The sequence below is a fragment of the Branchiostoma floridae genome, chromosome 15 (genome assembly GCF_000003815.2).
Source record: "Branchiostoma floridae strain S238N-H82 chromosome 15, Bfl_VNyyK, whole genome shotgun sequence".
NCBI lineage: Eukaryota > Metazoa > Chordata > Leptocardii > Amphioxiformes > Branchiostomatidae > Branchiostoma > Branchiostoma floridae.
The window spans coordinates 12645871-12670264 of record NC_049993.1 but is presented as its reverse complement, the minus strand read 5'-3'; the positions used below and the strand labels follow the sequence as shown (position 1 = coordinate 12670264).

Genomic DNA, 24394 nt, shown 5'->3' with positions numbered 1-24394 from the left:
CGCCACTCGGTGTGTATAAACAGTGCGATCGGAGTGCATTTAGTCCCGGCGCGGCTAGCGAAGGGGGTTTTTGAGCCGGAAAACGCTCCGGCTGGCTAGGTAAGGCTGTTAGGAAGTGAGGGACACCCAGAGATCCGAGGATTAGTGCAGCGGCTCGTTTATTCGGCGATTTTTTGATTCCGTTCAATGTTGAAGTCTGCGACTGTTGGCCGGGAGCGTTAGTAGTATAAGCGATAATAGGCCAACAGTCGTCTCTGCGGCTAGGGGGAGGGGGGCATCAAAAGTTTTCCGTTATATCACAATTTCGGACGTTTTTATAAGAAAAATTGACAGCGAACCTTTTCTTTTCTTGGGCTTGGCAGCCTCCGCTGGCATAGGACCGACCCATGCGTCGTCTTCTTCCTCCTTAGCTCCGCTTTCCGCCGTTTCGTCATGAGAACGTTTCTTTTGCTCACCTTCCGACGCCATGATGCTTTGGACTATACCATTAGTGGAAGGGGTACGCATGGGAAGTAGTTCAATTCGAGAGTTATGATGACTGTTTTCAGACAAAAATTGCACATTTTTAAAGGATTAAAAGTAATTTCAAAGGTAGATTTTTAATGACAAGAGAACGATTGACATACCTTCAATCAACCTTACGTTGGAAATTTTGGTCAGTTGCCCTTCAATATAGTGGTATATTCTAAAGGTGAAAGGTTAGAGTTTGAAAAATGGCGCAAGGTGGAGAAATATTGGATGGAGGTTGATTTCTGAAGCTATCTGCCTCCACATTAGCTGTTGTTGATTAATTCTAAGCTAGCCGTCCAATGGGATGTTGGGTTAAAAGACTGCAGGCCCGCTGGCAGGCTTACCGGTACCGGTTCGTGCCGTGGATCGCCTTGAACTTGAAGGACAGGTCAGGCATGAACACATGTCGTCTGTAAAGTTAGCTTGCACCTTCTTCTTCTTTAGTTAGTGTTTTTATTATCTAGATACATGCATGTAACGTTAGCACATATAATATTTAAGGCCATGATCTAGTATCAGCTATAACCTCCAGTATTTCTCACGTACATAATTTGTAATATCTAATATTGATTATCACTTTTAGTAAGATCCAAATTGTTGGTCATGAACATAAGGAAAATATTTCTTTGGCTACTATTATTAAACGTAACGTATATACTATACTGTACCAAACTGTATTGAATACTACAGTATACTGGAGTGTGCTGTACTGAACACTTAATACTGCTGTAACAGTTGTACAAGAACCAATGAGCTTTCATTAAAACTTTGCTAGAACTTACAAGTATCTTCACTATAATTTTGTACATGTACCTACAGGAAGCTGCGGTCAGTCCCAAAAGGCTCTCAGGATAAGATCATCCCAGACTCCGCTGTCTTGTCAACCTTGGTGGAGTTTTTCAGTGCTCTTGAGAGAGGCCCAGCAAACTGTAACCCACTGCACAGCTCACCAAACAGAACAGACACCTCCCCCCAGCCATCTAACAAACTGCAGTCATACGGCAGCATTCGTGATGTTCAAAACAATAGACTTGGAAATATAACGTTAGACAGAACTGATGAAATGTACAATTCAATGCATGGTTCAACGATAAAAAATGCATTTCTAGAAAGTAAATTGTCTCAAGTGTATGCAATACCACATTTGCAAAAGAGATATATTCAAGAAAATTTGTCAACCCCAAATGTCTTAAGCATGCCTAGTTGCAATACCAATGTTGATACACTTTCATGCCATGACATGACCTTCCATCCTTTGATGAAGAAGTACAAAACAGCATCCAGACATGATGATGCAGTAGGACAAAAAATAATTATGAAAAGGAAATATAGAACTGAAGCAACTGTCCCTCCTGTGGAGAGATACCAGCATGGTTTGGAGGTGATGTTGGAGACACTTGGGTTCTGTACTGAGAGGAAGGAAAGTAGTGTAGTTGGAGTAGGGAGAGGTGTGTTTGTGACGAGGGGAACGGTGCCTGCAAAAACTGTAGTTTCCATGTATCCAGGTAGGGGGCATTTCAAAATCTCGAAATGTACATGCATGCATTTCTTTAATTTGTGTATTTTCCTTGTTGCTTGAAATGATTCCATGAAATGTCTGCTATTCTTTGTAACCTTAAAGACCAATTTCCAGTGATTAATCAACAATTCTTTCATGGTAATATCGTTTTTCATCTTCCTTCAGGTACAATGTACTATCCCTTTGAACCCATCCTCTTTCAATCCATCGCCAACCCGTTTGTGTTCCGCTGTATTGATGGTGTCTTCATTGATGGTAATGATCGTAGCTTCTCCAAGATGATCTACAGGTATGTATTTTGATGTTTTACTTTTTCGTTCATGTCCCTTTCCCTAAACAGTTAAACTAAACACTGCCATTGTAGACCAGTTAAGGAAAATCTCCAGATACTCTGTAAATTGTTCTCTTCAGCAAAGGACGAATTTTCAGCAGCATGTTTTCTTCCAGGTCTTGCGCTGGACGTGACAGGATTGGACCGTACTTGACCTGTGACCGGTCGTGGCTGACGCCGTACCCCAAAAATCCCCTGGCCGTGGGACAATACGTCAACAACCAATCAGCAGGTCAGGGGTCATGTTTCTAGAACAGCACAACAGTTGACTTTTTGGTGCTATTAGTGTTACCAATAACATCCTTGGAGTAAGATTTGCATGGTTCCATATGATATTTAGTAGGTTCGGGAAAATAAAGGTCAGGTTTAATGTTGGGCTCCCTAGCATCTTTCTATGGTACTGCAGTGCAACTTCCTGTTTTGATACCTGCTGTTGTTGTTGTATCACCTGTTCTGGACATGATTTCTGAGTGTTAGACAGCACTTTCTTATTTCCTTGCATACATCTGATTACGTGTCAAGATTGTCACATAGAAGTAAAGACAGCCTTTTGGCTATTTCCACTTTCCTTTTATGTAAATTAAGCAACCGCTGTATTCAAACCTCTTTATACATTAGTATAATGCATAATGCAATACTCTAGTGTATATCTAATTAATCCTTTTTCCCTATCAAGGTCATCCAGCCAATGTTGCCTACCAGGAGTATAATATCCAAGTGGACTTCCCATTCCCTCTGAGGAAATATCTCCCAAACATCCACTATAGCCCCAACCTTCAGACTTCTCAGGATGCAAGCTACAGGTTTGTGTTAGGAATTGCACAAAATACCACACTCCTCTGCACACCTTCTAGGTGCGACAAAGTCGGACAAGCATTTCTTTTCTCACTCTTTTTGGGGGGGTAAGTGCTGATTATCATTCAACAGGGTCAGGTTCTGAAATGTTAGGGGAGGTCTATATCGCAGCCCCCCCCCCCCCCAATAAAAGCTGGCCATACATAGGTCTGTGAAGGAGGCAAACAAAATACTATTTGCTTGTTGGATTTCAAGTACCCAGTCTCATTTGATGAGTAATGTTGGCAATGTTTTATGGAATAACATTTTCTGTTGCAGGTCACTAAGAGTGGTGGTACTGGTGTCCTTACGTGACATCGAAGCAGGGGAGGAACTCTTTTCCTCTTACTTTACCCTAGTGGAATAAGTCACTTAAAAGTCCTCAAACTGATGAGATCTGAACAATTTGGCGCTTTACCAACTCAGCCGGACAACCTGGTCAAGTCAGCAGGGGTGTGGGGCAGAGATGACTGGGTGTTGGGCCAAATTATGGCTCAAGTTAGTAAAGGACTGAATTGTCTTCCCGACCTGTCTGCAGTCTGCTTTATGTTGTCATGGTGATGATTTTGTTTGCCTTCTGCCCTACCCATAGTGCACAGCATATTCCCAGCATGCAATGGGATCTGTGAAAAGTCATGCATGAACCTCTCCATTTGTCTGATACATTGCAATATTGACAAGAAAAAACAAAACAAGAAAACTTCTCTCACCACAGCACTTTATTGATTCATAGATTCTCCACTTTCCCATAATATTAATATGCACAGTACAAAGCACCTATGGCCATATTGAATCATTGTACATGGGTCAGAAGTATCAAAGTTACCTATATACACAAAGTAAGATGGAACCACCTCACATTTAAACTCAGAAATAACGGAGCAAATGTGTCGCTCCCAATATTTGCACATTGATATTGAATATGCTGAATAACTCTTCTATCCACCACCAATAGATATTTTACGTAGTACCACCGATGTTTTTCACAAGAAATTCTATAATGTACATACTTGTACAGTGATACCATATAGCAAATGCAGCACATCTCTTGGGGTATGAACAAAATGGAACTTACATTACACAAGTAAATTGTAATCACAGAAAGTGTGTGTTTTCCTATAAGCCTTAATGTCTCAGGCTTCCACATTTCAGATGTAGACAACATTTCAGTCTTTCTTTACACTGAATCTGTTTCTTAAGTGAGCAATAGAATTATTATATACCTGTTTCTAAATTATTACGCCATCATACTGTGAACCAAAATTTCTGACAGAATAAAATCTTTCTCTGGTGTATTGACTACTACAGTTGTATACTGATCTACTTTGTGTTTTACAAAGACTCGTACTACAGTAGCAATGCAGAACAATATCGCAATAGAAAAGTTTAAAAAGAGGTAAAATCAGGCAAAACATATGACAGCAACCAAGGCCAGTTGACAACATTTCACTGGTTACGTCTTTGACATTGTTACGCCTGTGGGCAGGAATGTTAGGTCAATTATTAGTTGCATAGCAGTAGAAGAACAACATCAAGAACACCAAAAATGTCAGCAGCACAGCACATATCAGGAACCCAACACACACACACACACTGCCTGGCCCTGTTAGAGAACCCTGTATCATGGATACAAAACCTACAATGTACAATCTTAGATCCTCACACAAGGCTTTTGTGTGTGGATACAGACTTGGCCCATCTTGCCAAGGAAAACATCTACTACATTTTCCTATATATCATCTGTTACGTTAGACCACCACAATATTCTGTTCTGTGGGCCAGTAGATTGGCCCTATTTTGTATAAAGTCTGTAGTACTCTTAAGTGCCTAATAATATTTTCCGGAATACAGTAGATGTAGTAATATACTGTCACTTGTCACAACATGTCTGATGTACTAGGAGTTTACATGCATATATTTGCACAAAAAAAAGACTATTACTTAAAGTAGAGTAAAGCTTTGTTCTTGTACAGAGTTGATCTATAACAGTTTTTAATCTTTGCAGCATCATTTATGGTCAAAGGCATGCAAGCAGCTAAGCAAAGGCCATAAGAGATGTAGGCACTACCTTTGCCACTATTTTGTACAGCAACTGGTTGCATTGAAATGGTCACTTTTTGAAAAACCATCACTTATAGTTGTAAGGATTTAAATTAGATTCATGCAAAATGTTACACAAATTCATAGCTCTTCAAACCCTTGTTGTTATGTTGGCATTACATGTAGTTTTGGAGTTGTCTTGACTGTGAATGTGAAAAGGTAAAACTTTACTGTAATATAATGAAGAAAAATAATTTTCGTAGGTCTAAAAAGCCAAAATGATGACTAGACCTAGGGTACAAGTTCCAAAATAAGGTACATGTTTGTATGTGCTAACATAATGGCAAAGACAACAGTGCCTACATCTTCAGAGTTAACTTCAGTGGCAAACGCTACACCAGTAATAATTGCACATGGATTTCTCTTGCGTGTTACACCCACCATTGCAATGACTTACAGCAGTACAAGTGTTCTAAAAGCCTACACCCTACAGACTTACGTGTATGTTCTTTGCAGTTTTAGACATAGTTCCTATGGAAAGTGTACTACAGACACAGATCTCGGAGGAGGGTGGGGGTGAGATAAATACAGAACATCCAAAGCTTCTGGAGAGACAAGGAATGAACTACAGTTGGAATGGTAGTTACTTTTGTGTAGCGTATTTGGGCATTTTCATTAACGTATCTCGTAACTTCCTGCATAATCTCAGCACCTTTCCCTTGCACGGTAACCCTCCAGTTGTTCTGGACTCACCAAGCAGCGATTATCATATATTTTTTTTACCCCACTAAACCCTTTACATGTTCATTGGTCTTCACAGCAATGGGAAGGACCTCTTCATGCTACATTAAGGGTTAGCCAAGGCATCATAGGCTACTTTACTTACTGTCTTACCTTATGCCCTTAATCATGGCCTTTACCAAGGCCTCTTAACACTCTTAAGAGCATTTCTTCCTTCAGGACAAGTTTGAGCTAAGCCTGTTGGAGCCCCAAAAGGCAAAGTAAAGCTTTAGATAGAGTTTGTTTTTTGGCCACATTGTATCTATCTGCATACAGATTGGCTTTATTGTGCCAAAGGAAGAAATGCTGATCAGGTATTTTTTTTTTCACATCTGGCTTCACTCCTCTTGAAGACTACACTCCATGACGTTTCTTCATCACATGCTCCTAAATGGCACCACAATTACTTCTGGATGCCATGTCGGTGGCTTGACCAACTTATTTCCTTGCCTCTGTACATCAGCAGCTCCTGCGCTATACAGCAGTTCCCTTTGTGCGAAATAATATTTACAGAAAACACTCAGAATGTAGCAGCCCCCAGCTGCAACCGTGCAAGATGTCCCTGCACTTTCGGAGCAGGCGTTATCCATGGTGTAGAGCACAGATGTAAATGCAAGGTCAGTCACAATGTATCTACATGTACTTGAACTGTCACGCTGGAAGAATGTCAAATGAATTTTCAGACACATCACAAAAGGTTACATCATTCACGGAATATGTGTCTATTTGTCACTCTTGTCGCTCGACTCGCCACTGGACTTGAACAGCTGCTTTCTCTCCTGCCACAAGCTTTTGCTATCCCTCTTGCCGCTCCCTTTCCTCTTGGCACCGCTGGGGTAGGTTTCGTCCCCACTTCCTCCGCTGACACTCGTCCCACTTCCACTGGCAGAGCTCAGCGGTTTATCTGGGGACAATGCCCTTCGTAAAAGGGGAGACCCCGGCGGGTCAGCACTCTTTGGTCTTGTCACATGCTTCCCACTGGGTGTAGCCACTGTGACTGTCGTTGCACTATGGACGGGGAAGGACTGAGTCGTGTTCGAGATTCCGGGATGATTACTAACGAGTGTCAGCGGGCTCGGGCTCCGCGTGGGAGATGTCGCACTAGGAGACGGGGACGGCGTCCTCGCCAGGGGCGACAACGGGATGTGTCCTACCGACTTCCTCCGTGGGGAGCGGAATGTTCTGGCCAGTTTGTGACTCAGTCCGTGTAGGGAACTCGGACGGGGGAAGTGCGCAGAGTTAGCCGGAGAGTTGGGCACGCTGGAGCTAGGGGAGCTACTCTGGGAGGAGTTTGTTGTTGTCGAGTGAGCAGAGTCGGGTGGTGAGCGGTAGTGAGGGGGAGACCGAGGCGATTTCTGCGGTCTTGTCGGCGATCCCGGCAGGCTTTCGTTTGACGACAAGGACCGACTGAGAAACCCCACGCTCTTGCTCTGCGTGAGGGTGGGGATGCCGTGTCGATGCTTCTCCACCTGCGGATGCATGTGGTGGAAGTCTGTGCTCCCCCTCTTACTGCTCAGTCTTCTGAAGATGGAGCTACGTCGCTTCTTCTCCGCCCCACCTTCCTTCTTCCACTTCTTCTTCCGTCTCCGCATCATCTTGGAGGCCGACGGAACCCTCTTCCTCCCGCCTGCCTTTATGGAGGTTTTCTCCAGGGGGCAGGCCTGGATGGTGACCTTGTTGCCATCTCTAAGGATGAGCTGTACGACCTGGGTGTGCAGGAGTCCCTGCACGTGCTCGTTGTTGACCTGCGTGATCAGGTCACCTGGTCTCAGCCCGGCGGCATATGCTGGTCCCTTCTCATCAACAGCCTGCATGGGGAGAAGGAAGTATACAGTCAGTAAAATTCCTTACTGGAAATATACTAGTCCTTACAATTGGTATAAAGATGACAAAGAATTGGCTACACTGCCAGATGGAAAAAAAGGAGAACAAAACTAAATGTTTCTTTCTACTGCAGAAATATGGTTATCATAAGAGCATACAAGTCTTCACAACTGGTACTTTACACCCAGTGACATACTTAATGGAAAGAGGTTCAAAACCAGCAGTCAACACAACATCATGCAGTACTATATATATACCCACCATGACCAGATGGTGCACAGTGTAGACATCACTGTCTCCCATGTAGACCCGGATGGCACGGAGGGTGAAGCCGAACCCCCGTGGGCCCTTCTTGATGACCATGGGGGCCTTCAGACTCTCCAGCAGGGGGGAATACTCCCTTGTTGGGGACACGTCCCGAGAGCTGGGGGTAGAGCTGGGTGACTGCAGGGGCTGGGGCAGGCCTCTTTCATCTGATAGTAAAAACGCGGACATTTTCATAAGCTAAGATCCTTCTCAATATGATACTAGTATATGTTATTTACATATTCCAAAGTACTTGTTGGTGCTACATTTTCAGACATGTCTAAAATGGCAAAAGCAGTTATACAGAAGATAAACCTTAACGTTTATATTACAGGATGTGAATCAATGTGTGTTTAGTGGTTAGGAACTGACATGTTCATCCAGGTACATGTAGCTTCATCTGACTTTTACATACATAATGATAAAGAAGCCTTGCCTATTGCAGAACTGTGTTACTAGTGATGTGAATCCTGAGGTTTCATTCTTGCCATTTTTTTATGCTGCAAAATGTCTCCTTTCATGACGACTGTACCATACAATTGTTTGAATTCTGAACACTGCGAAAAACAAACATTTTTCTTCTACGAAATAAAACCACTGCAAAAGTTAATGAATTTACAGTAAAAGATGATGATGTAACAGTACCTGAGGGTATGAGCAGAGACAGTGCTGTAGCAGAGGCAGACTTGATCATGGGGATGTTCCGTCCTGCCACCCTGTTCACCAGGTCGATCAGCTCACGGTCCCCACTGGGCTTCCTGTGGCGAATGTCTGGTACAGGTAGCTCGATGGGCTCCTGTGGGCAGAGAGAAAGTTTCCTCAGGTTACAAACATTTTCAATATATCCTTATTAGACCACTAATCAATAGGTACCATGAGGTAACATCATAATACAGACTGAGTATTGTTAATGCATGTAGAAGTCGTTAAATTGCACATGCCATTTCCCAGTGTATTTTGTACAAATATCCGTGACACTGTGTGTGTGTTAACATAAGTGTGCGGTAATCCACTGTGCAATTAACTGGCTTCTATTGTATTTAGCAATACACTTGAAATTTGGGGAAGCAGCCACAATGTTAACAAAACAATGTGCTGGGATGTAATGCAAGTCTAGATTTTGTGCTGCATTCATCTAACCAATCACATCAGCCCCTCTGGGTTTGAAAAACAAATTGTGTAGCTTCAGTCGCATATTCAGCTGGTATTATGCATGTGTAGTGAGTTAGTGCCCAACATTCACTGCATTTTAGCACACACAATGCAGTACAGTATATCATCACTCCTAGCCCATTAAGACAGTTTGGATAGGACAAAATGCATTAGTCTGTCAGAAGAGACTTCATCTCCCAAGGTCGAGGGGGGGGGTGCACTGCTGCTACAGACACTGCTGCTACAGTTAATGTTTCCAAAAGTCAGAAAAACACCTGAGACCAGCTGACGACGGGTTTGGAAAAGTAAGACAACAATGTAATGGAACAGGGCACACTCATGGGGCCAGGAGGGCACTTCTTTGCAATGATGCTCCATGAATCATAGGCTTGAGAAAAACCCTTTGGGTGCTTCAGTTCTCAACAGTGTTAATGCACTGAGACTTTTGATAAAAGCCAGAAAAACATGCTCAGAATACCACATGAAGACTTCCCATGTTGCCGCACCATCTCAAAGCATGCTGTTAAATGTCAAACCATCCTCAGAAGGAAATGTCAGCAAAGAAAGTGCATGACAGTGATGTACAACCAAGGAAGCCAACTACACGTATATCAGGGCTCGAGATACTGGGTGCATGTGCACCCGGGTGCACCCAAAATTGGAACTGTGCACCCAATTTTGTCAATGGGTGCACAGGGTGCACCCAAATATTTTATTATCTTTATGTATGTTAAGATATCAAGTATACGATTATACATCATATTCTTGACATCTAAGTGTTAGAAAGATAATAAAAATGTCTGTCATTGACTCATGGTAGTTGGTTAAGAATTCAAAAGCTTGTAACTAAGTTTTGTTATTAGGTTTTTACTTAAATTTAAGTGGTGCACCCCAAAGTTTTTTGGTGCACCCAATTTTTTAAGCTGGGTGCACCAGTGCACCTAATCCCCAAAATGAATTTCGAGCCCTGTATATGCAAACTCAGAAGGCACCCCACACCACCAGTATCACTGCACAACACAGCCACATCATGCACTCACCCTAGCTGGTTTTCCTTTCTTCTGTAAGATGTGGGGGAATAGAGAAGATGCTGAGTTAGGCTCTGGCATGCTGGTACATGTATTCTTACTTCAACCCTGTGGGTTCTTGTTAGATGAGGCAAGGCCACAAATGCAAACCAAGACATCTAATAGTACACTTAATACATAGTAACATACACAAATATAAACCAAGACACCTAATACTGTAATAGTATACTATATGCACATACACACAATGGGTTTCTTGGAGTAGTAACTTGGTTACACTAGATGCTATTGGCCTTTTATTCCACTACTACATGCAGACTCACACAAAACATGATAGCTACATTTTTGTACATTACACTTATGTTGGTGAACAAAGTCAAAAAAAGGTTAAAAGATAAAACTAATACTATACTTATGGTTATCAAATGTTGTGTGAAATATTTAATCGTAGTTGCTGGTTCCACATGTAGATGTAAAACATTTTTGGAAAAAGAATGACGTAATATTTAAAGTCAGATGATGTTCTTACCAGGAAGCAACTGTCCTCATCCTCCATAGAGATGGCCAGTCTGGGGAGGGTGTCCCGCGAGCTGAACCGCCTCCGCCGCACCGTGATGGGGGGCGAGCTCTCGCTCTCCGTCTGGGAGGAGTCTGTCGCTCTTGGTCTGAACTTTGGAGTGCTGAAAGAGTCGTGACATTATCAATAGGATTCTGTGCTTAATGTTATCCCCCCTGGACAGGTAATGGCAACACAGACTGGCAATGATCCAAGGAAAATCACCAGGACTCTGAGGAGTTAAGTCAAGTAAAAAACAGACTAGAGGAAATGTAGTGGAGATACATATAACTGCTTTTCATTCAAGCAAGAGCAAGAAATAAAAAAATCATGAAGGATCACTATTTAGAGTAAAAACCAAAATGTTATGACCGATACTGCCTAGTTTGTAATAAGAATTCTATTTATTCCCATTAGTTGCAGGAAAAAAGACACAGTTATAGACTAGTGGACTGATGTCCCAATCACACGTACCATTCTGGAGAGCTGACACCTCCGACTGCACCAAGCTCCGCCTCCTTGTCACTGGCCTTTGGCGTGCTCTCTCTGGGCTCCACACTGCCAGTACTGCTGACACTGTCTGTTCTGCTTCCCTTATCTGAGTCTCCTGGTTGGGAACTGTCGGCTGCTTGCTGCTTAGACGTGTCCTCCTTGTCTGATGGCCTGTCAACCTCCCTTAGTGAAGTGTCTGGTTTAGGCTCCGCTCTCTTCGTCTCTTTGGCTAGCTCTGATTCGCTCTTGCTCCTGTCCTTGATGGCCTTCCTGCGCTCGACTCCGCGACCGCCCGTCGGCGTCTCCTCGGTGGTGAGTCTCTCCATGCTGCTGCTCTTCCCGTCCAATGACATGGAGAGGCGGTCGGAGCTGCTGTAGCTGCGATGGTACCGAGGAGAGCAGGAGGAGAAGTTGCTCAGGTCTGGGTACTGCTCCTCCTCTGATTCACCTGACTCCATTTCGTGGTTGTATCTTTCCTGTCGAGCTGCAAATTTGAGATAAAATATTAGTTGTTTCTAGATCTGAAAGTGACTGTTTTACTTGGATCATAACATATAAGTGTAGGTGTCGAAATCATATCAAATCTCTACTGTCATGTCATGAAAAAGAATGAACTCTTCTTCACATTAGACTCATCTTCTTCATCATCATTGGTCAACTTACTTACACACGACGCTACGGGTGACATACCCTTTCCTTGGCTGACTACAACACATGCGCCAGGTCTCCTGTCCAAACACTTTACACTTGATAGATCAAACTCCAACATTTTCCCTTTTCAAGATTTGGACACTTCATTGTGATGCAAAACAGTTCAACATACTGTCAAAGTAACTTGTGTCTTCATCGTCGTCCAACTGGGGCACAAACTCAGCCTTCTGACGCAGCAGCATGGTCCAGTCCAGGTCAGCGAAGAACTCGTGTTCCTTGAGCTCGTACGCGCCCGTCGTGCCAAGTCTCTCCACCGGATTCTGTTCCAACAGTCTTGTGATGAGGTCCTTGGCATCGTCTGGGGGAGCTTCTTCTCCTTCTGGCCAGACTATCTCATCTAAGGATGAACAGATGATGCCAACCTTAATGATCTTGAGATTGATATTGGGTACTTGTTTACACTGCTATAAGGGTGGGCAGCTATTGGCTAGTCTTCACACTGCACACAACCAAAGAATCTTGAAATCCTAAAGAATTACACCTGTAAGTATTCTGTAAATCCAATTGCAGTTCAGATACTGAAAGGTACTAAAACTTGGCAGCATAATAGATACATGTAGTATGACATGGACTAGATCATTTTCAAAAATTGAAACCTACCATTGACAGCCTGTGAAAACAACTCCTCGGGTGTTTCTCCGAAGAAGGGCACACAGCCGACCAGGAACTCGTACAGGATAATCCCCATGGACCACCAGTCAACTGGCTTTCCTGCAGGATAATCATTACAAAATCATTAGAAGGAAAAATATCTACTGGAAAATGACTCAATACAAGAGGAGACATGAATCTTTTTGCAATGAACAACTTTCTTACAAATATTTCCTAGATGTTCTTTTAGTACACTAATGTTTCGAGTGCTTCTAGCTATTAGCTATTCCTGTACTCTTTATGATGAAGGCAGCCAAAAAAACCTGATGAGGTTGCAGCAAAAATCTTTTCGAACATAATTTCTATCATGGTAAGAGCAAGACAGCATCAGTTTATAATATTTACATTTATCTGTATTTATTTTGTGAGCATATCCGCTAGAGTCCTAGAGTCAATCTTTGTTCCCTCTGTTTATCCAGATCAACCAGTAAGAAAAGTTGAGCATGACTCACCATAACCTTGTCTGAGGATGACCTCCGGTGCGATGTACTCAGGTGTGCCGCACACCTGCTTGTCTGTGAACTGTTTGGGGTCGAGCGTGTCCTCATACAGGTTGGTAGTCAGGCTCATCAGACCCATCTTGGACAGACCGAAGTCCGTCAGCTTGATGTGCCCCATGGACGTAATCAACAGGTTGTCTGGTTTCAGGTCGCGGTGGACGATCCCATAGCTGTGGATGTACTCCACGGCGAGGACGGTCTCCGCAAAGTACATGCGGGCCATGTCCACAGGCAGTGGTCCCATGTTCTTCAGCAGGGTCGCACAGTCACCGCCCTCTACATACTCTAGCACCATACACAGGTGTTTCTAGTGGGGAATAGATAATAATCAATAATCAATAACAATGCCAATAGCAAAAGCAAGTTTCACTACTGTAACAGTAACTACAGTATAGTTAGAGTCTATCCCAGTGTTAGGGGTCTCTAGCTTCATTACTGACTTTCAGCATTCTGAATTACTTATGAAACAGTACCAGCTTTGAAGCATACTGGCAGAGTCAAAAAGTAAATGCCACTTGTAATATCTTCCTATGGAATAAGTTGATACAAAGGTTAAAGCGCATAGCTTCTTGAGACTGAAATATCTCAATTTGTTGTTAAAATTTGTATTGAGTGATGGCATTGACTTCAAGATGGCTGTCCCCTTGGAAGTCATCAAAGTAATGAAGTGCATGATCTACAAGTAGTCATCAGCATATTGTAAGTTCTTTTGTAATTGTACTTTTCAGTAGCCAGACAACTTTGCCACTTCAATCAACAGGAATTGGCAATTTGTAGGGCTCAATCCTTACCTTTGTTTCGAAGCTGCAGTACATGGTGACCACAAACGGGTTCTCAGCAAATGTGAGGATGTCCCTCTCAGTGAAGGCCTGTTGGATCTGGTTTCTCAGCATCAGGTTCTGCTTGTTGATTTTCTTCAGGGCGTAGCGCTGTTTGGTCTCCTTGTGTCGAACTAGGTACACAGCTCTGTGGACATGAACATAAATCGGGTCAATGGTTCGAATCTCACCACACATGTGAAACAATATCCCTGATGTAATCCTGTTCTACAAGTTAAATTCTTATACTTTTATTAACAGACCTTTTCCACCTGCAGGTTTCTATCTCAAAACAAAAACCACAATGAAAATACTAGCATAACATCATAATTATGCTATATTTAAGAAACTGGAAAGATGGAATAAATTACCCGTAAGCTCCATTGCTGATCAATTTGACTGTCTCAAAGTCGTCTTCGCTGGGTTTCTTCTCTGTGACCTCCATAGACAGCTGCTTGCCAGCACAGGTTGTCTGCAATACCAAAACCAAACATATTTTAGTAGGGGGAGCAGCTAGACTACTTCAACTGTTTTAGAAAATGCTTACATTTTCGTTAATGGCTAAATGGCCTTTTTCTGTACAAAAGTTCAGGATTCACAAGGAAAACTATATACAAGGTATATGCAACTCTTATAGACACACGACTCATAATGCCGAAAACTTTGATTCATAGATAACCTGATTGTACATTGTACATCTACACAATGGTAGTTGTTTACCTCGCTGGCCGCCTCACTAGCGGAGGTTTCGTCGGTGTCCGGAGTGTCGGGTCGTCCGCTGTCTGTGTCCACATCAAAGTTGGACAAGTCGCTCATTTCTGGGATGACAAAACAGTTGTGGTTGACTTCTAACATAGGGTAGGCTGGAACCAATGATGTGCGTTTAGCTACAGTTCTACATGTTGTATGCAGTGATGTTTCAGACTATTCCATTTCAAAACCTCAAGAGGGGACAGTCAAGATTTTAAAAATCCAATCATTTATTCCCTTTCAATAGTTTCCTGACTGTCCCTCCTAAATGTTTCAAATGGAATATGCCTACTTTGAATTCCATGCATGGCAAAAGGAGTTATCAGGCTCCTGTGTTTTACTTGTTATTCTGATGGTTGTTGCTCAGCATGCTCTTCTGTTTTAACAAGTGCAAGATGAAATGCAGGCATTAGTCATGATTACTGTTGGTAAAACTGGATATGGCATGCATTCATAATCTGTTTCACGAATAATACAGTACTGTGAAATACGGCTTGTATGCATCATGCACCTGCATTGTTATCAAAATAGTATTGATTAAAAAAGAAATAGCATAGATTCTGAAGAAGTTATAGAACATTTATAACAGAAAATATGTTAAACAGAACTGGATATGATCTATTGCCAAAGTAGGAAGCCAATGATCTATACAAAAGGATGTACGAAAATGAGATAATCAAATGATGTTGCTACATGACATAATCATGCACAGGACAGTTCAGAAACTTACCAAGGATTTCTGTGCAAAGTGGTGAGGACAGGATGCAAGGAAGAGAAAGACAGGAAGTCAGACAGAATAGTATCAAGAGATAGGACAGGTAGGAAAAAAAAACACCTTTGTGCCTGTGTGAATTCTGTTTTATCTAATAGTGACAGCAATCTTTAATGTCAGAGGAAGACTTAGTACACAATTCCCTGTTCCTGCAGCTGGCATGTGCACAGGTATTAGTTCAAGCTTGTAATTTCCTATGTTCCACCCTAAAGTCTTCCTGTAATTACGCCAAACAGGTCATCTACAGACTGTTTTCCCTCTAATGCTTCTTCTACATGTTCAGAATACAAATGTTTGTTTCAGCGCTTCTTTTCAAACAGGTTCTATAGCACTAGCTTTCCTGTCTTATGTTCAGAAGGCTTACAAAACAAATCTCCAAAGTTGAACCGTAGGTATTCAAGGCTTTTCCTGGAAAATTGGCTAGAAAGAGACAGAAGCTATCTACATGTATATGAATTGTAAATGTTTTTTTTTTTTAAATATGATCATTCAATCTTTACAACTGGATACGCCTGGGTGATGATTTCCAATTACTTGTACTTGCAGATTAATCTCCAAATCCAGTTGTAGAGACTGAAATGCTTTTAAATGCTGTCTGGATGTCTGATATTCAGAATTTCTAGAAACTACTACGAATACCCAGGAATACATGTATACAAGAATTTTAATTCAGATGGCATTCCAGCTCATTCCACTTATTGTGTGAAGAGGTATTTACTATTAGGTCCATTGGAATTCCTGCTCAAATGTGGCACGAATTTTGCAAATTTTTCAATCTGGCTGATTCTGCTTGATTCCTGCTGATTCCGTTCAGTGTGAATGCCCTATTAAAGAAATTTCTAGCAACAGCGGTCCAGACTTAGCACACTGTCTCCCTGCAACGTGTGTCACCTGCGATAGGATCCCTGGTGAGGCCCAGCTTGCTGATGATGTAGCGCGGGATGTCAGACGTGATGCCTTGGTTCTCTCTCGCCACGCCCTCAGCAGCCTCCAGGAGATGGTAGAACTGCTCAGGATCAAACTCCTACCAGGTAACAAACGTGTGAATACTGGTTAGAGGACAGGGGCAGAAACTGGTTTTACATGACATGCGCTTTCGTTTTACAATGACAAAAATGTGATCAGTTACCAAACATGGTAATAATCAACTTCCAATGGTACTGTTTTACAACTATACAAACATGATTTACATTTGAGTAACATTTGCATACAGTCCTTAGGAGTTAGTGGTCCAACCAGTTTTTCTAGTTAGCTGTACTTGTATCAACCACAGTGTAATGGCCTATTTGAGAATAAGTCTGTACCAGACATTCCAGGAGTCTAGCAGGTCTGGCGATGATCATGAGGAACTTCTTGATCAGGTTAACGATGTCACCGGCAAACTCCGACCGTTCTCGTGCCTGAGGGAGATGGCAAGAAAATGTAAGTACATTACATGTACGTAAAGTTCTGGGTGATGCAGCTTAGCCTGGGTGCCAGCCTTTTTAGCTTTACTCCATTTTCTCAGTTGCTTCAGATGCACAAAACTGACTAAGAGAGCTAGAGCAAAGTAAAGCTTTATAAAGTGTGGAACCCAGGCTAGACATAGTTAGATGTATTTTCAATATAAGTGAAACTTCTATGTGTATATGTACAACTGGTAAGCAAGATTTCTAATATGTAGATAGAATCCCATCATAATTTGTTTAAGAAACAGGACAAGAGAAATTCTATAGACATAAGTAAAGGTGAAAAGGGATCCATCATTTTTGTACACACTGCACCAAGAATCTAAATGGTTTGGACAAAGGTTAACAGATTAATCACACTATCTTCCCAGGCACAGAAACTGCCCTTTTTACTGCTGAAATGTCAGGGACTACTCTTCATGACTGTGTTCCACTTAGTCAATCATTAAGAGCAGATTTTACAGCTGGAACGTGGATAAGCATGTCACGAGGAGGGCTGTAATTCTGAGTCCACCTGAGCATCAAGCACTCTGCTTTCCTCACGTGGAGGCATGAGAGCTGTCAGGATAACCCTTCTCTCTCATCTTATCAAGGGTTTGTATACTATAGGGACAAGGAATAAGACTAAGAGCTCAGGGAAAATTTGACTGCAAACTAGATTGGGGACAGTAAAAGAGGGTGTCGTTTTTACAGACGAATTGGTATTCTTCAATTCAAAAGAATACAGATTGCTTCAAGGAGGCATGTGTGAACAATGCACAGAGCCTGCATGAACAGGTTTAGAGGGTGATACTGCTGCACATATGGGTCCCTGGAAATTGTGTTTAAGTCTTTCATACTGAAATTGTGCACTGTTGTCCATTGTTGTGCACTGTTAATCACTATATAATCAAGTGATAAAACTCACAATGATACATAAGTCACACTAATGTCTTATAATTGCAAGAATAATCTTACATCATTCATCAGCTTCTCTAAGTTCTCCGTCAGTTCGAAGAAGTAGCGCCCCGTGATGAGTCCTTCTCGTGACTTCAGCAGACAGTCTCTGGCCAGCTCCAGCACTTGGTGGTGGACAAAGCTGAACGTTCCGTCCGCATAGTTGTCGTTTTTGTCTGCTATCTGGTCTATAAATTCCTATTGAAACAAAATAACACATATCACTCAATATCCAAGCCATATCTGGACAAAGCTGCATATTCCATCCGCATAGTAGTAGTTTTTGCCTGCTTTCTGGTCTATTAATACCTATTGAAACATAACAAGCAGTTTTTAACATATCATTCAATAACTATATTTGTGTGGTGTCCTGTGGTGTATTTCGAAAACATCTACAACTTTAGGATCCGTGACTTCTTTTTTTAAAACCCTTGACTGAAAATAGCTTGGCTGCATTGTGTATGTATGGCTTGATTCAGCAGCTGTATCCCACAGGTTTCTAGATGCAGGTGTCAGAAGCTCATTTGACATGCACAATTGATTGGGGCCGACATCTGAATATTTCTCGGGACTCCCTACAGATGAATTGCACTCTATTTTTCACTGCTCCTGCATATCATCAATAAGGTTAATGACATACATTACTAAAGAAAGATTCTGTGCCTGTTATAACAAGGGGGAGTCTAAGGACATGGCCAAGTGATTTGACTACTGCTGAAATGCCATCACCCCCACAGGACAAAAATGGTACTGTCCATGGTACTGAAATGCCGTCAGATTTATCAATGTACTTCAACATTAACATAAAGCAGCTTTGTTTAACCGAGTATCTAAAAACATGGCCAAGTTACTTGATTGGTGCTGAAATACCATCACCCCACAGGACGAAAATGATACTGTCCATGGTACTGAAATGCCATCAGTATCCCCAATTCACTACATGTACATCATTAACTTAAAGCAGCTTTGTTTAGCTGCTAGACACAGTTTCTTTCCATTCAATACATCGAGATACAGATTCAACATGGTACATGTACTTTATACAAGGTAGCAAAGATTTGAAACTTAAAAATGCTAGCATTATTGCAGACTGGAAAAATATGGCATTTAAACACAAGATATCAAACACCCATGAATTTGATGTATGAAACATAGACATTAAATGTGATATTTTCCTGAGATATTTCTATGGATGTTCAATATTTGATACACAAATGATAGCCTGGAATCCAGGTGTGAAAGGTATGATAACTTCCCCAATCTACCATTGCTAGAGTGTATGGAACCAGATGTAGCTCTCATGGCTGGATTCCAGGCTACAGAAATGAACCACTTAAGAAATAGAAGTACAGGTCTGCTAACCTCAAGAGAAGAGCGACTTCTTTAACCCACCTTAAGTCGGTCCTCCATCTGAGCGGTGGCCTTAGGGAAGCGCTCCTTGTAGTAACTGTTGATCATGAACACGTCGCTGTCACCACTCATGTTTGGGGACCGACCAGGACTACTGCAGGGGGGAGAGGGAGGGGGGGACAAATCTGTTAGCAGCAAGTTCATCTTCAAAAATTATATTCTGTTAAACTATGGTCCACTGAAGATCATTATTGCGTTACACATACTGTGTGAGCCTATGTGAGTTGTTTTGTTTTAAATCATGAGAGTACCATGAGTATCATTCTGTTGTGCAGTTGGTCCTGAATCTGACTATGCCCTTATATAGGGTGAAACTGCCTGCACAGTTTAAGGTGGAAACACATTCAATTGTACATGCTTGCATGCGACTCTCATGGGATGGGAACCAATGTCTGGGAACCTGACAGAATTTGACACCTGGGAACAGTACCTTTAGGCTACAGCAGGTAATTTTTACGGACGACATCAATGTGCCGAATTATTATTGGCTTGGTTTCTAGAAAAAGAAATATTAAAGAAATTTCGTCCCCATCCAGTGATGGCCAACATGAGAAGGAAATACAAAAAAAAGGAGAAAATATGATGCTACACATGTAGAACTCTATGTGTTCTCTCACAAAACATCCCAGATGCTGTGATACTAAGCATGGTGGCCTTGAGTGCAGTCGAAGCAATACCAGATGACCACTAATCTCCAAGCAGATCTTGCGGTAGCATAAGATAGTATCATAAGCTGGGGAAGGAATTTAGCCAGCAAAGGAGTTCATTGGCCAACACATAGTTTAGCCGGCGGTGGCCAATGAACTCCTTTGCTGGCTAAACTCCTTCACTCACTATCCTTCCCTTGCTTATGATACTATCTTATGCCACCGCAAGATCTGCTTGGAGATTAGATGACTACACTTGTGTCCCTTTCTGCACTTCTTGAATATTGGGAACAAAAAACTTGTTGGCTGTGATACCATATTTTGTACCTATAATTCTTGTTACAAAATACATGGTCACTAATTTGAAAATTTAGGTATTTTGATTTCATCACCCATCTTCTTCTCCTTGTTGCACCCTCACATTAGACTGCAGAGGATGTCATCCATCAAATTTACTTGTTGTGGCCTTCGGCATACATATTTTTTGTGAATTTTTTCCTCATCAGTACCACAAAGAATCAAATAAACTCATAAATGGGCGATGTTCATAACTGAAATCACTAAAAGTTAATCAGTATCTTTGTTGTCCTCAACACCTTGTGATTATGAGACTTGACACCTTGATGGACTTCAACTATAGAAGGTGTGGCCTATACTCCCTTAAAAACACCCTTATAGTTACAGACACCATAATTTCTTTAGACACCCGCACATTTTAACATCTCTTTAATAAGAAAGTGTGTCATTCTTATTATTATGAGTTTGTTGTGGAAAAAACATTATATTTACTCACAAAGATTTGACTTTGTGTAGTGAAATTTTAAATGAAAAATGACAACATTTATACAAGGAATGTTCACTGCATGCTGAACAGTTCTTACCCAACTGGGCCAAGTACAACATGTCTTCATCCATACAGGGGTGGGGAGCATAGCACATGTAACAACATCATAGATAATGTGATTATCAGGAATGACCAATGAAGTACAAGTGTTCAGTGGTTGTTTGATAGAGCATTAGTGATTGACAGGCTTGTGTGTCTTACCTGATGGTCCTTTCCCCTCTAGGGAAAGTAAACCAGTGTTTAGGAAAGGGGAAGCTTGCCGGGCCCCCTAGGCCACCCCGCCCTACTAAACAACTGCTCGCATAAGACAGAACACAGAACAACAAATGTTGGGCGTAAATGAAATGTGCAGAGGAAAAAAAAAAGCAGTAATAGCAACATAAAGCATGGATAGATGAGAGAGCATATTTGCCCTACCATGCAAAGGCTGGCAGACAAACAGAGCTCACAGCTACATGCAAGGTGATGACTTTGCAAGAGCGCACGTAAAGCCGGCTTGTGAAGCCAAGAATCTGGCAGCCACTGCAAATAATGCAGGATATATAGAGGAAAACAAACAGTTGTGTATGGGCAACACACGAGAAAAGCAAACAAACAACACGTATACAAGTACAGAACGGAAAAGAAAAATACAAACTCAGGAACAGGAAGGACAGAGCTTGTTGGCAGTGGACAGGATGGTTTTGTCTTTTCATTGGTTGTGGATATTTTCAAATTCAAATTCAACAGTCATTCGAGCTTCATGCAGACCTGAATGAAGAGAGTCAATAATGCTGTTCAAAACATGCCAATCTCTTTTCCTATTTTTGCCCCTGAATCCTGTATGATAGAAAAACATTTACCCAACATTCCAACTCTTCCTTTAAGCATATTGTTGGTGGAGCAAGAGGCAAATGGTGAAAAAGGACATCACTCAACCTTAGAATTCTGCATCACTGATGCACTTAACCTTGACTCTGATGTACGTGTACGTACCTGAGACTTCTGGAGCGAGGTCTCATGGCTGGCGACTTCCTCCCGTCCTCGTCCGTGGTTCCATTACTCTCGTTACTGCTGAAGTGTTTGGTGAGGAAGCGTAGCTCCTCCGCTGTGGGCTGATATGGCAGCTGGTGAAGCTTCTCTTGTGATGAGCAGGAAGACTATAGGAGGTGGGAGAAGAACAATTCTAAGAAAAGCAAAGATAAAATACATCCAACAGATAACTGTTATCCATTCAACATTCCAATAGATCTTCATTAATGCTGTTACTGAGAAATGTCTTGAAAATGGATATTGGTGAAGCAGATAGAATGTTCCCCAGGAAAAATATACTTGGGTACATTCTAGCCAGGGAGATATTCTGGCCTTCTACACCTGAACCCCATAGGCGAATAATGATGATGCAAAGCTGGTGCGACATTTACGTTCACCATTCTCAAGTTGTTGTAATCAGGCATTAAAGGTTCTTCATAGTATACATTTCAGCCATTTTGTCTGCATTACTAAATGTTTGCCTGTAACTCTCCTGAAATTGTTTAAATATCTTACAATAGATCCATACAACTACTTCTGCGATTTTGGAAAACATTAAATTTTGCATTTCTATACTTTAGCAACTGTTATTAACTATCATTCCACCAGGGAGTTATGATATACAATGTAAATCCATCACTGCAAAAATGTAGCTGAAAAAAATAGTTTTGACAACAAAGAAAGAATGGAAAATCACACATACATGATATACAAAATGTTACAATGAAAATGCAAAACAATGATAATGAAAGGAAGGTTAAAATTAGTATATGTGGTTACTGAAAGAGTGAGATGATACATTGAAATTAGTATTCAAGAACATGATTATATAATTCTAACAGTTCTTGCCAATGGAATGCATTTGAGCAATGCCAACAACAATGCTGAGCAAAAATTGAAGCCATACAAGGCAGACACTGCACACGAAGGAAAACAACATTACAGGGCTTGCTATGCATTAGAATTTAAAATGCTCCCAGTACGAAAGGGACAAACTGGTAAGGATCACAGAGAAGGGACTGAATACAGATTTTCTTTTAAGCCAATAGTTAATGCAGATTTTTTTTCAATACACCTTTGAACTACTACATTTTTCTACTCTTTTGTCAGCTTTCTTTTTCAAACAATTTCTTTCAAAGGACAGGATTTTATTTTGATATTCAGAGCCCCACCCATGATCTTTCCTGTACCCAAAGCAAAGCAAAGCATGGAATCTAATAGTGATGGACTGTGACAGTACTGCCACATGCAGGGCCTGAGAAGGGAGATGAGATGGTGGCAACAGACTTCCACATGTACGTTTGTGTTGCAATTGCAGACAATAGTTGGTGTTCCAGTCAGGAGGGGGGCAATTATGACAAGAAATCTAGTTATCTTTTGTGAGATTACTTTTTGTCTTCAACCTTGTCAATTACGTTGCCTTCATTTGAAATTTTGGCAATTCAAAAACCGAAATGGTCTTCCTATTGTTAACTGTTAGGATCATGCGATAACAATCACAGAAACCCTGAATATCCTCTTCTTGATAAGTGTGCATTTTCCAGAGTACATTATTCTGTACAAAGTACTCTGCTAAAGGTCAAGCAAAAAATCACACTGCCATAAAATGGCAGGCTTGGCTCTCATGCCCTTTTGGTTCCTCCATTTTTAAAGTAGCATGAATTTTAATTGTGGCTCTGGCATTTTGACTGGCAAATATTAATGAATGGTCGTAATTTTGTCTCCAGTCCAAACGAATGGAAGGAAAATCATAGGCCACTAAAAATCACTGAAAAAAATAAAGTTGACAATGCTGTACATTGTATGGGACAGAAAGGTCGCAACCAAAATGACAAGCTGCAAAAAAGCGATGCATGTGGATGGATATGGGTTTGCGTATATCACGGACCCCCCAAACAGTTCAGAACTGTGGAGCATCATGTACCAGTAATGCATGTGGGGACTCCTGTTCCACTATGGATGAACTTGGTGAGTCCGTAGACGAAACCCCCGTGTTCTATAAGGAGGAGAGGAAAGGTCATGTTGGCCATGTCTCCTCAAGGTTGTTATATACACTTAGTTATATACTTAGGTGAAGAAAAACAATGTCCAATACGGTAACTTCAAACATACAACAGTCATTCTGAAAATACTGGCTGTTAGTAGCTAGGTAGACAACGTCATGTGTGACTCAAGACTATACAGTGACACAAAGGATCATAAGCAGAGACTACGAGTATATGCAATTAGGCAGACCATACAGGCATACAGTTGGTTGGTTTGTCTGGATGCACAAACAGTATGATGTTAGGCTTGAAAGACAATCTATGTGGAAGTTATTCATGATCCAAATGCAGTTTAATGAAACAAGAAGGAAAGATATACAACACAACTATATTCTTTTATATCTTAAGCTGCAGTCTTGTTGAACTATAACATTATAACATTAAAATACTAACTTAACATGGCAAAGAGAAGCGCAAAGAGAGTAAGGGGTTGTAACTTCTGAAAATGCAGCTAATAGTAATAATGCTTAGAGTAAATG

The 24394-nt window shown here is 41.5% G+C and overlaps 3 protein-coding genes across 14 annotated transcripts in view; 1 reads left to right on the top strand and 2 right to left on the bottom strand.

The window, feature by feature from the left end:
• Window positions 1–494, bottom strand: part of LOC118431942 (peptidylprolyl isomerase domain and WD repeat-containing protein 1-like) — a 24850-nt gene extending 24356 nt beyond the window's left edge. The window contains exon 1 of the mRNA XM_035843389.1: window positions 339–494. Coding sequence (XP_035699282.1) covers window positions 339–468 — 130 coding nt within the window. The 5' untranslated portion in view covers window positions 469–494. The remainder of the gene's footprint in view (window positions 1–338) is intronic.
• Window positions 495–699: 205 nt separating this feature from the next.
• On the top strand, window positions 700–5308 carry LOC118432431 (SET domain-containing protein 9-like). Its single transcript, XM_035844006.1, has 6 exons — window positions 700–898; window positions 1330–2015; window positions 2195–2318; window positions 2477–2592; window positions 3037–3163; window positions 3474–5308. Exons 1-6 carry the CDS (start codon window positions 810–812, stop codon window positions 3559–3561), a joined length of 1230 nt encoding a protein of 409 aa, XP_035699899.1. The 5' UTR covers window positions 700–809; the 3' UTR covers window positions 3562–5308.
• The window catches only part of LOC118432429 (microtubule-associated serine/threonine-protein kinase 2-like), a 70718-nt gene continuing 50221 nt past the window's right edge, over window positions 3898–24394 (bottom strand). For 3 of the 12 annotated variants that reach the window (XM_035843993.1, XM_035844002.1, XM_035844003.1), the window contains exons 7-27: window positions 23795–23866; window positions 21835–21998; window positions 21277–21381; window positions 21061–21153; window positions 19351–19462; window positions 17980–18156; window positions 16879–16974; window positions 16466–16598; window positions 15533–15541; window positions 14773–14915; window positions 14424–14524; window positions 14026–14200; window positions 13187–13541; window positions 12684–12794; window positions 12196–12420; window positions 11355–11856; window positions 10854–11004; window positions 10337–10357; window positions 8790–8940; window positions 8100–8311; window positions 3898–7822 (exon numbers count right to left, since the gene is read on the bottom strand). In XM_035843993.1, coding sequence (XP_035699886.1) covers window positions 6737–7822; window positions 8100–8311; window positions 8790–8940; window positions 10337–10357; window positions 10854–11004; window positions 11355–11856; window positions 12196–12420; window positions 12684–12794; window positions 13187–13541; window positions 14026–14200; window positions 14424–14524; window positions 14773–14915; window positions 15533–15541; window positions 16466–16598; window positions 16879–16974; window positions 17980–18156; window positions 19351–19462; window positions 21061–21153; window positions 21277–21381; window positions 21835–21998; window positions 23795–23866 — 4194 coding nt within the window. In that variant the 3' untranslated portion in view covers window positions 3898–6736. Of the gene's footprint in view, window positions 7823–8099; window positions 8312–8789; window positions 8941–10336; window positions 10358–10853; window positions 11005–11354; window positions 11857–12195; window positions 12421–12683; window positions 12795–13186; window positions 13542–14025; window positions 14201–14423; window positions 14525–14772; window positions 14916–15532; window positions 15542–16465; window positions 16599–16878; window positions 16975–17979; window positions 18157–19350; window positions 19463–20896; window positions 20921–21060; window positions 21154–21276; window positions 21382–21834; window positions 21999–23794; window positions 23867–24394 lie in introns of all 12 variants that reach the window. The other 9 variants (XM_035843996.1, XM_035843994.1, XM_035843995.1 and 6 more) reach the window with 9 other exon arrangements.

Coding starts and splice junctions, on each gene's coding strand:
- LOC118432431 (XM_035844006.1), top strand. CDS start 810: ATGGGATGTTGGGTTAAAAGACTGCAGGCCCGCTGGCAGGCTTACCGG. Junction 2,016..2,194: donor TGTAGTTTCCATGTATCCAG/GTAGGGGGCATT, acceptor ATCTTCCTTCAG/GTACAATGTACTATCCCTTT. Junction 2,319..2,476: donor TTCTCCAAGATGATCTACAG/GTATGTATTTTG, acceptor GTTTTCTTCCAG/GTCTTGCGCTGGACGTGACA.